This window comes from Staurois parvus, unplaced genomic scaffold (assembly GCF_062004578.1).
Source record: "Staurois parvus isolate SC_StPar_1 unplaced genomic scaffold, SC_StPar_1.0 ptg000178l, whole genome shotgun sequence".
Classification (NCBI taxonomy): domain Eukaryota; kingdom Metazoa; phylum Chordata; class Amphibia; order Anura; family Ranidae; genus Staurois; species Staurois parvus.
The window spans coordinates 1,799,386-1,816,566 of NW_028317974.1; the positions used below are offsets into that span (position 1 = coordinate 1,799,386).

The 17,181-nt window shown below is 39.1% G+C and overlaps 1 protein-coding gene across 6 annotated transcripts in view; it reads left to right on the forward strand.

Moving 5' to 3' along the window:
* SYK (spleen associated tyrosine kinase) overlaps positions 1-17,181 on the forward strand; it is a 189,887-nt gene that overhangs the window by 136,966 nt on the left and 35,740 nt on the right. For 5 of the 6 annotated variants that reach the window (XM_089677147.1, XM_089677146.1, XM_089677143.1 and 2 more), the window contains 2 exons: positions 5,266-5,334; positions 14,869-14,950. In XM_089677147.1, coding sequence (XP_089533273.1) covers positions 5,266-5,334; positions 14,869-14,950 — 151 coding nt within the window. The remainder of the gene's footprint in view (positions 1-5,265; positions 5,335-14,868; positions 14,951-17,181) is intronic. The other variant, XM_089677148.1, reaches the window with a different exon arrangement.

The window sequence follows — 17,181 nt, forward strand, 5'->3', positions numbered from 1 at the left end:
CCTCTACAGTCTAGACAATGGCACCCTGATTGCCATTAGTTATTGGGATGAAATCCTTGGACTCATTGTCAGACTCTACACTGGTGCAGTGGTTCCTGGGTTGCTCCTGGTGCACGACAATGCCCGGCCTCATGTGGAAAGAGTATCCAGGCAGTTCCTGGAGGATGAAGGAATTGATACCATTGAATGGCCCCCACGCTCGCTTGACCTAAATCCAATAGAACACCTCTGGGATATCATGTTTCGATCTATACAACGATGCCAGGTTTTACCTCAGACTGTTCAGGATCTCAATGATGCCCTGGTCCAGTTCTGGGAGGAAATACCCCAGGACACCATCCGTCATCTTATTAGGAGCATGCCCAATGTTGTCAGGCATGCATACAAGTATGTTGGGGCCATACAAACTACTGAGTGCCATTCTGAGTTGCTGCAATGAAATTTCAGCAAACTGGACTAGCCTGCTGTATCATTTTTCACTTTGATTTTTGGGGTGTCTTTGAATTCAGTCCTCTGTAGGTTGATAATTTTCATTTCCATCAATCGATGGGGCATCTTTATATTCCTAACACTTTACCCAGTCCATATCAGTATAGATATCCAGCATGATTTTTTTCACCCATTGAGATCTGATGTATTTTCAAAGTGTTCCTTTAATTTTTCTGAGCAGTGTGTACATATATATATATATATATATATATATATATATATATATATATTATAAATACCCTTTTTTCCTTTTTTCTATAAGTGATCACTTATACCCTCTGTTTTCAGCTGCATAAGAGCTGGGGGAGGAGAAACAGCAGTACACATATCTTCCCAGTGAAAGGCTGTGCAGGGGGGAGAGGTGAAATGTCAGCAGAAGTCTGATCATTAGAGGAGAGTACACTGAGTTCCTGGCACAGCTAGAGAACTGAGTACGGTGTGTTCTCCTGCTTAGTGTGGTCAATTTTGAATAGAAAAGCAGAGAGACTGACAGGAACACCAAGGATTTCACACAAAGGAAGCAATACAAATAAAGCAGGATACTTTTTCATAAATGTACATGGTACAGCAGGCACATATCAGGAATATGAAATGTTGGGTTTATATACTTTATAAATTGCTATATTTGAAAGCAGCTGATGCATACCTTTTACCTCAAGTTCAGTTGGTCACACACAACCATTTAACAAATTAGGAATAAAATGTGGCTTGCTTTAAAAATTTTCACTGATTAATACGGAAGTTTCAGAAACTTGGCAAACAGATATAGTATAAAAAACAAAGGTTATTTACTAGCAGTATCAGTAGTATTTCAAGCACACATTTGTCATTTTTGGCCTTAGTTCCTAAAGAAGCTGAGACACTTTATACCATAAATCCAATCATTTGAACATAAAATTCCTGATCATTTTAATGTGTAGATGAAATAAGCAAACAGAAATTTGTTTTTCACACAATTGAAAAATTAAAGTGAATATTTACACAGTTTATTGTGTGAAGATTATGAGCCTCATTGCCTAATAATCGCAAGGTAAAAATCTACCAACTATAATTTTGTTATCATTTGCCTATATGCCACACGGCAGTAGCCTCAACAGAAAAAATAGATAAAAGTCAGGTATCTTAATGTATGCATAGTTGAAGACACTAGCCCATACTGTGCATTAAACTTTGTTAGGTAACGGTGCTCAAATCAAGCACTTAATAAATCAAAATCACAAAGTTGTTTATTGAAAAAGAGAATACTGATGTTGATGCTATTAACTTTAATTTTCTTTGCTCGGCGTTTAGATCATTTAAGTTAAGGCACACCAACGCACATGTTTATCATGCACCACTTCATGCATTTTAATATGTATCTGCCACCAGCTACCATTGCTCATTGTTTCCATAACTGATTAAATATCATAATGTGCGCAACTGAAGATGAGCAAGTCAGCCATGGTTAGTTTAATGACTTGAGTCACTAAACCATCTGGTTGCTATGAAGGTTAATATGAGGCCAATTGTACCAGAGCACACACAAACTCTAAATATTTATAAATATATAACAATGACGTAAAATGACCTACAGTTCTGCATTAATAATTGCTTTCTGTTTACTTTTATTTTGCCTAAATGAAAAAGGACAAAAGGCAAGTAACAAAAATGCGACCCTTGTATTGCAGTTTTTTTAGCAATATGTGCAGATGTGATAAGAAGTAGCATCAAAGTACATAGAAGGATTGGATTATATAATAGACGTTTTTGCATTAGCACATAACTTTGAGAGTGGTGATGTATTATGCATGAAAAAAGTTAACTTTACTTAGGTTGTCTATAGATGCAAAACACGCAGAACCTGCCTCACAGCTACCCTAGATTAAATAATTAATACACACAGAGCTGCTACCCCAAACACAATACTATGTGGTGCTCAAGATCTATACCATTTGGCACAACTAAGTGTGAAACGAAAGTGCAAAAAATAACAATTATATTACATAAAGTGCATCAAGAATAAAAAAATGAATTCAACAATAAAGTAAAAATAAAATATAGAAGTCACAAATTAAAGTGTCCTACACTTCTTTTTACACAATGGTAATAAACTATAAATTGTCCACTGAAAAAAAGTGCTCCGTGCTCTTACTGCATTCCTCTTCAATGGTTTACAGAATTCCTTAGATCATTCAGTGAAATAAATCACTCACCTGCCACCACCTTCACACCAGAAAAATTGCCATATAACCATGACTCTCTTGTTTATATGTGGGTCATAAAGTGCTTGCACCCCTTTAAGGGATGGGGGTCCCAAACCACTGCTGCTCTTTCTCCCTCTCAATATACACCACACATGCACAGGAATCACTTTTAAAATAAAAAGTTCATATACCGTATATACTCGGGTATAAGCCGACCCGAATATAAGCCGAGGTACCTAATTTTACCACAAAAAACTGGGAAAAACTATTGACTCGAGTATAAGCCGGTGGTGTCAGTGGGGGGAGGAATAGTGCCCCATCGTTGGTGTCAGTGGGGGGAGGAATAGTGCCCCATCGTTGGTGTCAGTGGGGGGAGGAATAGTGCCCCATCGTTGGTGTCAGTGGGGGGAGGAATAGTGCTCCATCGTTGGTGTCAGTGGGGGGAGGAATAGTGCCCCATCGTTGGTGTCAGTGGGGGGAGGAATAGTGCCCCATCGTTGGTGTCAGTGGGGGGAGGAATAGTGCCCCATCGTTGGTATTAGTGACACCAATGATTGGGCACTATTCCTCCCACTGACACCAATGATACTTACCTTGCTGACCCCTGCTCCAGCCTGGGCTCGCTCGCTCCCTCCCTCTCCCATGGTACACACTTACCGGTCAGATGTCTTCCTTCTCCGGCCGCTCTCCTCCTCTTCACTCGCTCGATCTTCGCGGTGCAGCTCGGCTCCTCCTCTCCAAGCTCCACCTCCTCGCCGGTGATTGGGCGCCTGTGTGCCTCTCCTGAGCTACAGTTCCGGCGGCCAATCACCGGCGAGGATTGATCCCGGGGATGTGTCCAGATGACAGGGACGGCATGTCATCCCGCCCACACCTGGAGACGGATAGAGGAGCGGTGTCTCGGTTCCTAAGGTCATCGGAAATATGTGTTTTCCAATGGTCTTAGGCGACCCCTGTGAAAGTGTCGTTCGACCCTCAAAGGGGTCGCGACCCACAGGTTGAGAACCGCTGCTTTAGAAGCAGCGCCCCCTGCTAGACATCTGCAGACGTTGACTTGAGTATAAGCCGAGGGGGCCGTTTTTCAGCACAAAAAATGTGCTGAAAAACTCGGCTTATACTCGAGTATATACGGTAGTTTAAAACCTTCTATTTATTAAAATGCATCCATTAAAAAAAACTTGTATTGCCTACTCACATTTGTAAGTACATAACCTTGCACAAGGAAAATTGTGCATAATTATATTAAAGCACCGGCTGCATCTCAAAATATCTATCCACAGCGCGAGCCTTGGTGTACCTCTACTTCTATGTATGTGTAGCGGGACAACATCACTTCCTGTGTGACTGCCCTGACATGGCATTTTGTCATGCTGACTTCTTCAGGGAGTGTGTCTATAGATGATCAGTTGTGTCACCAAAACCATGATGCTTGAACGATGTATCACTAGAACCACAATCTTCTTATTGACTCAATTAATATTAGATATGGATCAAACATGTTCCAAAAATGTGTCAAACTTTTAAACAGAATGTGTGCTCTTCCAATCATTTGCAAGCAAAAATCTTTATTTTCCCAATTGACCTTAACTTATGACTGGGTATTTAAAGTGAACACAGCTTTACCATATTTACCAAGCTTAGGTGTCCTTTTATGAAACAGAGATCAGCGGCGATCCTGAGGATCGTTGCTGATCTCAGATCATTAGTGGTTTAGGAAACAGAGATGATCAGTGGAGAACATGTTCTCTGCTGATCATCTCAGCACACAGATGGCCAGTATATGAAGGAGCGATGTCAGCTCTTCACTGGCGATCTGTGTTCTCCCTCCAGATTCTCCAGCCCAGAGCTGGAGAATGGGAGGAACCGCAAACGAAGCAGCGATAATTTACCTCTGCTTAGTAAACGGTGTTTGACTGATCTTACTGTAATCTCGCAAGATTATAGTAAAAGCAGCCGTTTTTCAGCGTTTGTAGATCGTTTCTCCCTTCATTCGGAGAACTGATCTACACCGCTTCATAAAAAGGCATTCACAGGAGAATGCCGGAGAACTGAGCAGCGGTCATTTCCGCTTCATGATAAAAGGACACCTTGGTGTTATGCTCCTGTGAATCAACCCTAATGAGGACTTCTGAAGCTCAAGAGGTTCACTGTCATTTCAATGTGACCTCATTGCCACACATGATGTCTCAATCTCTTGCATTGTATGCTTTTATCCATCCACCCTTACTTATTAACACACTGATCTAAGTACTTATCAACAGTTGACAGAATCTAAAAGCATTATAGTTAGTTCAGTTACACACTCCCAGCCCTCACATGCACACACACAACTTTAGTTACCATATACTGTATAAATATGAATAGATAAGGGCAAATAATAGTACAGTTAAGAAAAAGAGATTCTGCAACATATATCTAGAAGATACTATTAGCAAAAAGCCACACATTTCTGTCTACAATGTTAACCCTAGGAAATCTATTGTTTTATCTCTTGTCTGTACATCACCTTTAGATAGTCATAACATTGAATGTTGTGGAAAGTTTTTTTTTTCATAGCCCATTTACTGACATTTGATGACATTGTGGTTTCTAGAATTGGTCAGCAGGTGGAATAATCGCAAGATTCAAATCCTACTCCTTTCCCAAGGCTGGCAGCAAAAAGGTGCACAGAACACGCTCTTCCAAAGCTTTGTTAATTATTGGCAGGCTTTTGGCTGCTTTGGGTGTACAGCTTATATTAAAGTAGCATTGCAGGTTTCAGATTCTTATTATTTTGTAAATTGCACAAAGATTTCAATTAAAGAGAGAAAATTGAACCTTTTATAGAGAAAGGTATTAAAAAGAACAACATTTTCACATTAGTGCTCTAAAGTTCTTGCATTTGATTGTCTCCTGGTATTAATACATTCTATGTAACTTCCACTACAGTGCTTTCACTATACCAGTCCTTAAACTGCCAGCATTATCCTTACATGCATTACCTTGACCATGACCACATCATCACTTCAAGCTGGCATGATACCATTCTCTGTGCTGTGCAATATTGGATGTGCCGTTGCCAACAGTGCAAGTAGTATAGCAACAGGAGATGATGAATTATCTACTTCTTCTAAGGCTAGTTCAAAACTTTAGACCACATAGAAAGCAAAACTAAAGGTTCCATTTAGAGCAACAAGTGGACAACAAAACCTCAGTAAACAATGCAATTAAATTTTTTATTTCATGGCCCAGCAATGCTGCTTTGATTGTCCTACTCTTGTGATGAACTTCTAAATCCAGCCAGCTTTGCATTTGTGACTCCCTAACATTTGGCTTAGAAAGCTATAATACAGCAAAATAAAGGTGTGTTTTTCTGTTCAGTATAATTAATGCAATTCTACTAAAATATGACTAATTGTGTATTAGTCAGACCAGTGTAAGTATTAAATGCAAATGTGAAAATGTATGTTTTGTATTTGATCTTTGAGTGTAATTGAACCAAAGTTTCCCTCTTTACTTAAAGAGAACCTCGGTTCAGCCGAAACACTTAAGTGTTTACTTGATATTTTTATTGTTGTATGTTCTTGTTCTTGTTCTTGTATGTTCTTCCTGGCAGAGCAGAAGTGTCTAATAATTTTTTTGGCTGTAAGACAGTCTTTTCTCTTGCCTAAAATTACTGCTGATAACAGACATTCAATAAATGCCATAACAAATCTGCTGTCAGGATTTTATGATAAAAAAAGTAAAGTTTTTTTTTTTAAATAACAGTTTTTTACTTGCCTAGCAGCCCAGAGATTATGTGAGCTCTCATCTCAAGCAGTAGACAGATCAACCTCAATTTGAACATACAGCATAGCACCCGGCTGACACTTTTTCTCTGAATACAAGTAAATAATAACACACACTCCTATCCCTGTTCTCTATTTATACAATTAAGACTAAATATTCAGATTCATACAAATTCACATCACTAAAAGGTTCTCTTTAACTCTGAAAAGTCTTCCTATTTTTAAGTTGTTACAAGCAAACACATTCTACATCTCAGATATTCACTTTTCAGTAAAACATACATTTAGAAAACTATCATTTTGGTTAAAAACCTTCTCACATCCAATTTTAGATTTTTGTTTTATTAGATATTTTAATCAGATGTAACCTGTCATTGGTCATACATGTACAAGAGAAATGCAATTCCCTGAGTTGATTAATGTCTGATTTAAAAAAAGGTAATCAGAGTTTTCATCAGCTGAATCTTAAATATGTATATATCAAAACCTCACATTTGCTGAATATCATTTGTAGCTATATCATCCAATATAATACTTTGTCGCATTTGCTGAATATCATTTATAGCTATATCATCCAATGTAATACTTTGTCGCATTTGCTGAATATCATTTATAGCTATATCATCCAATGTAATACTTTGTCGCATTTGCTGAATAGCATTTGTAAATAGTAGTACATCTTGTACTAGGTAAATAACCCATGTGTAGATGTGTGGAACTATAGCCATTGAAATGCAACCTTTGCAAATAAGCTGCAAGGGGAGACAGTAGGGTTTATTTACTAAATCTGGAGAGTGCAAAATCAGGATCACTTCTGCATAGAAACCAATCAGCTTCCAGGTTTTATTGCCAAAGCTTAATTGAAAAAGCTGAGGTTAAATCTGATTGATTTCTTTGTAGGAGTGAGCTTGAGTTTGCACTCTCCAGCTTTAGTAAATAAACCCTAGTGTGCAGAGATAATGCTCTTATTGATGACTGCATACTGATTTATCCAAGTAACAGAAGCCTCTGACAAGTATATTAGTCATTTTTTCCAATAATATACAGACATTTGCCAGATGAAGAAATGCATCAAGAGTATTGGCTCATTCTAGTAAAATTCCAGCATTCTTATCTAACTACTAATACTCTACCATTGACAAAAATGGTTTTGTCCATGTTAGTCACACATTTTTTTGTCAAAGTACTTTCCATGAGTGAAAGTTTTCAAAGGGACTGTGGGGTTTATTTGATAAAGCTGGACAGTGCAAAATCAGGCTCACTTTTGCATAGAAACCAATCAGTTTCTAATCTCAGCTTGTTCAGTTAAGCTTTGGCAAAAAATCTGGAAGCTGATTGGTTTCTATGCAGAAGTGCACCTGATTGTGCACTCTCCTGCTTTAGTAATCCAAATTGTATTAAAATATATTTGAAATATATGTTAAAAATATTCTTCCCGAATATATTGACATATATTTGAAATACTACAATTTTGGCCGTATTCAATGTATTTAAGAATATATTTCAATATATATATACTGTATGTTGAAATGCGTTTGTATTACAAAATCTATGAAAAATATTTTTAAAAAGATATTTCAAGTATACTGTATGTCTTTAACAATACAAATCTACATTTTTTATGAATGCATTTACAAATATATGTAAAAATGACTTTTTTACATGTTAAAAAAAAACTGAAGAATGTATTTTTACAAAATATACTTTTAAAAATATATTTTTTAAAAATATATTCAGATTTTTTTTAACAAAAAATGCACGGCACAGCCATCCAGAGCAGTGTGCTTACAGTGAAGCAACAACACACCGCCCCCCAGTAAAACACTCCCTGCACACAGTTAACCCTTTGATGGCCCCTCATGTTAACCCCTTCCTGCCCAGTGCCATTAGTACAGTGTCAGTGCTTTTTTTTAGCACACAGATCACTGTATTGGTGTCACTGGGGACGTCATTGACACCAAGTCAGTTCCCCCCAGTGTCAGAATGCCTGTTGCAGTCCCGCAGTCCTGTTATAAGTTGCTGATCGCCGCCATTACAAGTAAAAAAAATTTTTTTACAGTATATATACTGCCATTTGTAAACGCTATAACTTTCACGTAAACCAATTAATTTACACATATTGGGATTTGTTTTAGCAAAGACGTAGCAGAATACATTTTGGCCTAAATTATGATGACATTTGATTTTTTTAATTTTTTTACTGGACAGGTTTAATAGCAAAAAGTAAAAAATACTGTTTTTTTTCTCAAAATTGTTGGTCTTTTTTTTTTGTAGTGCAAAAAATAAAAACGCACAGGCGATCAAATACCACCAAAAGAAAGCTCAATTTATGGGAAAAAAGACATACATTTCATTTGGGTGCAGTGTTGCATGACCGCACAATTGTCAGCTAAAGTAATGCAGCCCCGTAATGCAAAAAATGGCCTGGTCAGAAAGGGGTTAAATCCTCACGAGGGCAAGTGGTTAACTACGGTATAGCACCTCAAGTTCATAAAACTATTTTTTAAGTGCATTGGTGGAATTCAGCAATGTATATTGTATAAGACAATATACAGTCAGAGCCACTGTTTTTATACAGTAAAAGCCACAAAATGGAATGCATTGCAGTCCATGTTTTTTTTTATTGGAAGAATAAAAACACACCATATACTCACAATTTTACACTGACCTAGAATTGTCAAGCAGTCAAACATTTTATAGATTGTGATATTGTAGGGGTTAGAACCTCTTTTTTTTGCATGTGCATCCCTACTTGAGATATATAGTACCTTTGATATTTGTAAAAATGAAAACCATTTGACCGCGGCAGAAAGCAGAAAATTTAGAAACTGTACATTTCATTCTCAGTGCAACAGGTTAAGAAGGGGCATCTTTTAGTGCAGAAGTGTTCCTGTAACAATTGGGAGAGATGGGATTTTCCTTCATTTTGAAGAAATTTCGACTTCTTGTCATGTCACTAGGAAAGGAAGTGAAGAAAAATCTCCCCAACACAGACAGCAATAGAGACCTGACACAAGTTCTAACTTATCTATACTTTCACTAAAATAAAGAGGTTTAGTTTGAATTCTCCTAGATTGTAAGCTCCAAGGAACAGGGCCCTCAAACCCCTCGTGTATTGAAATGTATTGTTATTGTATTGTCTCCCATTATAATGTACAGCGCTGAGCAAACTGTTGGCGCTATATAAATCCTGTATAATAATAATAATAATTCTACTTTAATAAACTAAGCAAAATGCCAGATTCATACATCCAACAAAAATAAATACCACACATTGATCACTACATCCAAAACTCCCTCTACCCCTTATCAAAGAGCCATGTGTGTGCATATTTTTGCCACATAAACTATAACCAAACACACGTGATTATAACATTAATTAGCTGCAAGAATAAAAATATGCTATAAAACAAAACAAAAAAAATCCTGCTGCTAAACATGGTAACATGTTTCACATATGTCACAATCCAAACAGATTTTTTTATATGGGTAGCTTTGCATAGTTTGGAAACATCACGTATCAGTATACCAGCTTAGATAAAATGTATCCTCTCCTCAATTTATAATAGATTATATTACCAAAAGTATTAGGACGCCTGCTTTTACACACACATGAACTTTAATGACATCCCAGTCTTAGTCCGTAGGGTTCAATATTGAGTTGGCCCACCCTTTGCAGCTATAAAAGCTTTAGCTCTTCTGGGAAGGCTGTCCACAAGGTTTAGGAGTGTGTCTATGGGAATGTTTGACCATTCTTCCAGAAGTACATTTGTGAGGTCAGGCACTGATGTTGGCAGAGAAGGCCTGGTTTGCAGTCTCTGCTCTAATCCATCCCAAAGGTGTTCTATTGGGTTGAGGTCAGAACTCTGTGCAGGCCAGTCAAGTTTCTCCACTCCAAACTTGCTCATCCATGTTTTTATGGATCTTGCTTTGTGTACTGGTGCACAGTAATGTTGGAACAGGAATGGGCCAGCCCCAAACTGTTCTCACAAAGTTAGGAATATGAAATTGTTCAAAATGTGTTGGCTTAGCCTCTTAGTTCCAGTGGAGTTGCCTTCACTGGAACTAAGGGTCTAAGCCCATACCTTGAAAAGCAACCCCACACCATAATCCCCCCACCACCAAACTTTACACTTAGCACAATGCAGTCAGGCAAGTACCATTCTCCTGGCAACCAGCAAACCCAGACACATCCAGCACATTGCCAGACAGAGAAGCGTGATTCGTCACTCCACAGAACACGTCTCCGCTGCTCTAAAGTCCAGTGGTGGCATGCTTTACACCACTGCATTTGACGCTTTGGATTGCACTTAGTGATATAAGGCTTGGATGCAGCTGCTCGGTCATGGAAACCCATTCCATGAAGCTCTCTATGCACTGTTGTTGTGCTAATCTGAAGGCCACATGAAGTTTGGAGGTCTTTAGCTATTGACTCTGTAGACAGTTGGCAACTTCTGCGCACTATGCACTTCAGCATGTGCTGACTCCGCTGTCTTTTTTCGTGGCCTACCACTTCGTTGTTCCCACTTGCTTCCACTTTGTTATAATACCACTAACAATTGACTATGGAATATTTAGTAGCAAAGAAATTTCACGGATGGACTTATTGCTCAGGTGGAAACCTATCACGGTACCACGCTTGAATTCACTTAACTCCTGAAAGCAACCCATTCTTTCAAAAATATTTGTAGAAGCAGTCTGCATGCCTAGATGCTTGATTTTATACACCTGTAGCCATAGAGGTGATTGGAACACCTGAATATAATGATTTAAAGGGGTGTCCCAATACTTTTGGCAATATAGTGTATATGGTATTTCCCTACTCCATCTGAAAACACTTATACAGGTGAAACTCGAATGTGATGATTATGGTTTATAGCTCATGAAAACCCCAAATCCACAATCTCAGAAAATTAGAATATTACATGCAATCAATAAAACAAGGATTGCACATAGAACAATATCAGACCTCTGAAAAGTAAAAGCATGCATATGTACTCAGTACTTGGTTTGGGCCCCTTTTGCAGCAATTACTGCCTCAATGCGGCGTGGCATGGAAGCTATCAGCCTGTGGCACTGCTGAGGTGTTATGAAAGACCAGGATGCTTCAATAGCGGCCTTCAGCTCTTCTGCATTGTTCGGTCTCATATCTCTCATCTTTCTATTGGCAATGCCCCATAGATTCTCTATGGGGTTCAGGTCAGGCGAGTTTGCTGGCCAATCAAGCACAGTAATCCCACGATCATTGAACCAGGTTTTGGTGCTTTTGGCAGTGTGGGCAGGTGCCAAGTCCTGCTGGAAAATGAAGTTAGCATCCCCATAAAGCTCGTCTGCGGAAGGAAGCATGAAGTGCTCCAAAATCTCCTGGTAGACGGCTGCGTTGACCCTGGACTTAATGAAGCACAGTGGACCAACACCAGCAGATGACATGGCTCCCCAAATCTACACAGACTGTGGAAACTTCACACTGGACTTCATCTTGCAGTGTGTGCCTCTCCATTCTTCCTCCATACTCTGGGTCCTTGGTTTCCAAATGAGATGCAAAAGTTGCTTTCATCAGAAAAGAGGACTTTGGACCACTGAGCAACAGACCAGGTCTGTTTTTCTTTAGCCCAGGTAAGAAGCTTCTGATGTTGTTTGTTGTTCAGGAGCGGCTTGACAAGAGGAATACGACATTTGAAGCCCATGTCCAGGATCCGTCTGTGTGTGGTGGCTCTTGATGCACTGACTCCAGCCTCAGTCCACTCCTTGTGAAAGTCCCCAACACTTTTGAATGGCCTTTTCCCGACAATCCTCTGCTGGCTGCGGTCATCCCTGCTGCTTGTGCTCCTTTTTCTTCCACACTTTTCCCTTCCACATAACTTTCTATTAATGTGCTTTGATACAGCAATGTGGGAACATCCAACTTCTTTTGCAATTACCTTTTGAGGCTTTCCCTCCTTATGGAGGGTGTCAATGATGGTTTTCTGCACAACTGTCAGGTCAGCAGTCTTTCCCATGATTGTGATTCTTACTGAACCAGACTGAGAGAACATTTAAATGCTCAGGAACCCTTTGGAAGTGTTATGGCTTAATTAGCTGATTAGAGTGGGACACTTTTAGCCGAGAATATTGCACCTTTTCACAATATTCTAATTTTCTGAGATTGTGGATTTGGGGTTTTCATGAGCTGTAAGCCATAATTATGGCTTACGCAATTCCGAAAAATCACGGTTTGAGCCTATCTCATATATTAGTTTCACCTTTTAAGTTGCATTACTGAAATAAATGAACTTTTGCACGATATTCTAATTTTTCGAGTTTCACCTGTATATAGAACCACTTTTTATTTTTACAAAGGAAGTATATTTATTAATTTAAAATTGCCAGGTATTTCTACAATTCATGAGTCAGAGGTGGGCACACTAAGAGCCTTTGTCAATGGGCTTTGGGCTTGTGTCAGTTACATCAATTTGACATCAGTTTCAGACACAATGGGAGAGAATTTCCAAGGCATTAGATATACCATTGAACACAATGAAGACAGTCATCATCAAGTGCAGAAAATATGGCAGAACAGCAGCATTAACAAGAACTGGACATCCCTAAAAAATTGATGAAAGGAGGAGACGAAAACTGGTCTGGGAGGCTGCCAAGATGCCTACATCAACATTAAAGGAGCTGCAGGAATATCTGGCAAGTACTGGCTGTGTGGTACATGTAACAACAATCTTCCGTATTCTACCTATGTCTAGGCTATGGGGTAGAGTGGCAAGATGGAATACTTTTCTTACGAAGAAAAACATCCAAGCCTGGCTAAATTTAGCAAAAAACACATCTGAAGTCCCCCAGAAGCATGTGAGAAAATGTGTTATGGTCTGATGAAACCAAGGTCGAACTTTTTGGCCACAATTCCAAAAGATATGTTAAGCGCATAAACAACACTGCACATCACCAAAAGAAGACCATACCCACAGTGAAGCATGGTGGTGGCATCAGCATGCTTTGGGGCTGTTTTTCTTCAGCTGGAACTGGGGCCTTAGTCAAGGTAGAGGGAATTATGAACAGTTCCAAATACCAGTCAATATTGGCACAAAACCTTCAGGTTTCTGCTAGAAAGCTGAACATGAAGAGGATCTTTATCTTTCAGCATAACAAAGACCCAAAGCATACATCCAAATCAACAAAGGAATGGCTTCACCAGAAGAAGATTAAAGTTTTGGAATGGCCCAGCCAGAGCCCAGACCTGAATCCGATCGAAAATTTGTGGGGTGATCTGAAGAGGGCTGTGCACAGGAGATGCCCTCGCAATCTGACAGATTTGGAGTGTTTTTGCAAGGAAGAGTGGGCAAATATTGTCTAGTCAAGATGTGCCTTGCTGATAGACTCATACCCAAAAAGACTGAGTTTAGATTAAGGTGTGCACACTTATGCAACCATATTATTTTAGTTTTTTATTTTTAGTTCCCTCAGTCTAAAAGATTTCAGTTTGCTGTTCAACTGAGTTGTACAGTTTATAGGTTACATTAAAGGTGGAAAAAGTTCTGAAATTATTTATCTGTGTTTTATTTTTTTACATCACAGAATCCTGACATTTTAACAGAGGTGTGTAGACTTTTTATATCCACTGTACAGTATAATGTACAACATAGTGAATGCATCTTAGTGGTCAGGGTATAACGTACAGCATAGTGTATATAGTGCAGGGGTCAGGAGTATAATGCACAATGCAGTGCAAGGGTAGCTCTCAGCTCTCTCTCTCTCTCACCAGTTCTTTCACTGCTTCCTCTTCTCAGCACCTTTCTAGTATCAAACTATGATCCAGATTCCCCCTCTAAGGAGGCACTATTCTGCTCCCCACCACATACAAGCACAGATTAAGGAATATGCTGATTGCCTTGGAATGGGGGAAGGCTCTGAACTGCCTCAGGATTTGCTTATGAATAAGCTGCCATGGAACTTGTTTATGAATGAGCTGTGGGAACAATGTAACAGGGCAGGGCTGATGGGCAGAGGAAGCAACAGGCAGACTCAATGAGCTCCACAATGTGATCCTAGGACACAGCCTTTGAGGGACAGCTGAATAAAAAGCAGGACTGTCCCAGAAAATCTGAGACAGTTGGTAAGTATGTATGCACACAGTTTCTTGACCTAACATTTTATCACACACAATAAAATGTCCAAAGTGCTTCTATGTCTAGATGAAAACGTTATTCAGCTTAAGGGAACCTAATCTTCAAATGCAAGCGCCTGTGTTTTATCTGAGTTTGCATAAGGTTTTCATGCACTCTTTAGTGAATAAAAGTGAGTACCTAATGGCTTTTAAACTGTTATTACAATCATAATGTGGCTCTTATTGGCAAAAAAAGTCTAAATATACTGTATATGTAGTTATCTTCTCAAGTCAAAGTTGTTACTGAGTAATATTCTCTTTTCTCTAATCATTACAGCAAAGTTTGGCCGAAGTTAGTCGTCATGGAAGCGTTTCTTCAATAAATCCATATGTTTCGAGACCAAAATCAGATGAAAGAGGTAAGCTAGACAAACATGTTATTTCAAAAAACATAACTAAATGTGTAAGAAATAATAATGTTTGCCTATAGTAGCTGAACAGTCAGAACTGGAGAATAATAAAAAGACACGAGAGGTCATGAAACTAGTAGTGAAAGCCTTTACACTGCTATGTGTATTGCATCATTTTCACATAACTTAGTGGTACTACCAAACTCAAAGTTGTATAGTGTATCAATAGTATATGTTTTCTTTACACATATATATCTTATTGCCTAGTAAGCAAGTATGTAGGCAGGTGCAGCCTCTGTTCTCCAATGTGGGTGGTTCTCAGTCAGAGCGGTACTGCAGCCTGAGAGAAAGTCAAGGGAAACCTGGTTCTCCATGGCTTCCCTGGTGCCCTAGGCAGTGTTCCGGTTGCCTATGCTGCATCCAGGTGGTCATTTTAGGTCAGCAGAGCCCTTTTAAGTGCCTGCCACTAGACCTTGGCACGCTTTTAGGCAAGTGGATAGCTAGTTCACCCATCTGTCAGGGAAAGTGAACAGCGGTAGGGAAAGGTTCCAGTCGAGTAGGAATAGTCTAGAGCAGGGGCGGACCATTTGGAAACTCGGGCACTGCCCAAGGGCCCGGAGTCAGTAGGAGGCCCCATGAGATGCCCCTGGTACCTTTTTCATAGGCTTTTTTTGAGTTTGGGCAAGGACACAGGGGCCCCATGATCCCCTATTCCCCGGGCACCCCATGAGTTGTCAGTCCGCCCCTGGTCTAGAGACACACCGACCTACACTGGAATCCTTCTCATTGGGCTCAGAGCAGCCAGGCCACATTCTGCGCTCAGAGACAGATGCTTTTGGTGTATCAGATTCTGCTCCAATCCACAAGTCTGCACAAAACTGTGAGTGTTCTCAGCTGGGTGCCTTCCGGCTGGACTGTTAGTAACTTCCTTCAATACAAGTTTTATTATTTCAACTCAGTGTGTTTACGGCCACTGCACCATGCTGTACTTACCCAGAAGTAGATACTAAGTGATTTTAACAGCTAGCAAAATAATCCTACAGTTTACTTGTAGTTTATAGGGAGAACTGTCTATGTTGCACTGATATGTACTAAATAAGCAACCTTTGCATCTCCAAAGTTTAGTTTTAGGTCCAAAGTGAACATGACCATCTAAGAGCACATAAATATCAATTTATGATCCAACTACCATCAGGCATTTCAGTCATATTTCAGCATCATAAAATTAAATGTTAGGCTCATCCAATTGTTTTCTCTTAAGAGAATAGAATGAGAAGAAGAAGAATAGCTTGACAAATGCTTACAGTGCCACTTATCACAGGGTGGAATAATACAAAAGCAACAAAGGTCAGATAGTGTAACTAACATATCATGTCTGTTAATGAGTTAAAGCAAAGCTCCACCCAAAAGGGGAAGTTCCACTTTAAGCCTTTGTCCCCCCGCTCCTCATTAAGGATTGGCACCTTTAGGGAGCGAGGGGGGGAAGCAAATTTGACAGGTACCCACTCCCTCTTCCACTGTGATCATGGAAGCGGAAGTTGTCCTCCCTCTTCTCTCCCCGTAGTTTAGCTGGAACTCTGCTTTAAGAGTCTGTATGGTTTAGTTAACAAGCCTGTTTTGCAGGGCAGTCGTTTTTCGATCTGTGGTCTACATTGCAATGTAATTACCAGAGAAGGCAATAGATTGTATGTTTTCATTATTACAGTTCAACATTAAGCAACACTGTTTCTGATTTTAGAGTGGAGAAGGTCTGGCAGTTTTGACAGGTGTTGTTTCTGAGGAAACAAACCCTGAGAAGAGAAAAAGAAACAAAATAATGATCATGGAGAAAAAGCACCCTGCGTTCAACTATCACAAGTAGTAGCAACTAGACAAATTAGAGCGATTGGTGCTTCTTCAATCTATAGAAGAATATATACAGCAAAAAATAATCCAAAGTCACTGATGAAAATTATGTATAATGTGTGTATGTGTGTGTATATATATATATATATATATAGTGTGTGTGTATGTATGTATATATATATATATATATATATGATATAAAAAGTCTACATACCCCTGTTAAAATGTCAGGTTTCTATGATGTAAAAAAATTAGACAACGATAAATCATTTAAAAACTTTTTTCCACCTTTAATGTAACCTATAAACTGTACAACTCAGTTGAACAACAAACTGAAATCTTTTAAGTGGAGGAAAGTAAAAATAAAAAACTGAAATAATATGGTTGCATAAGTG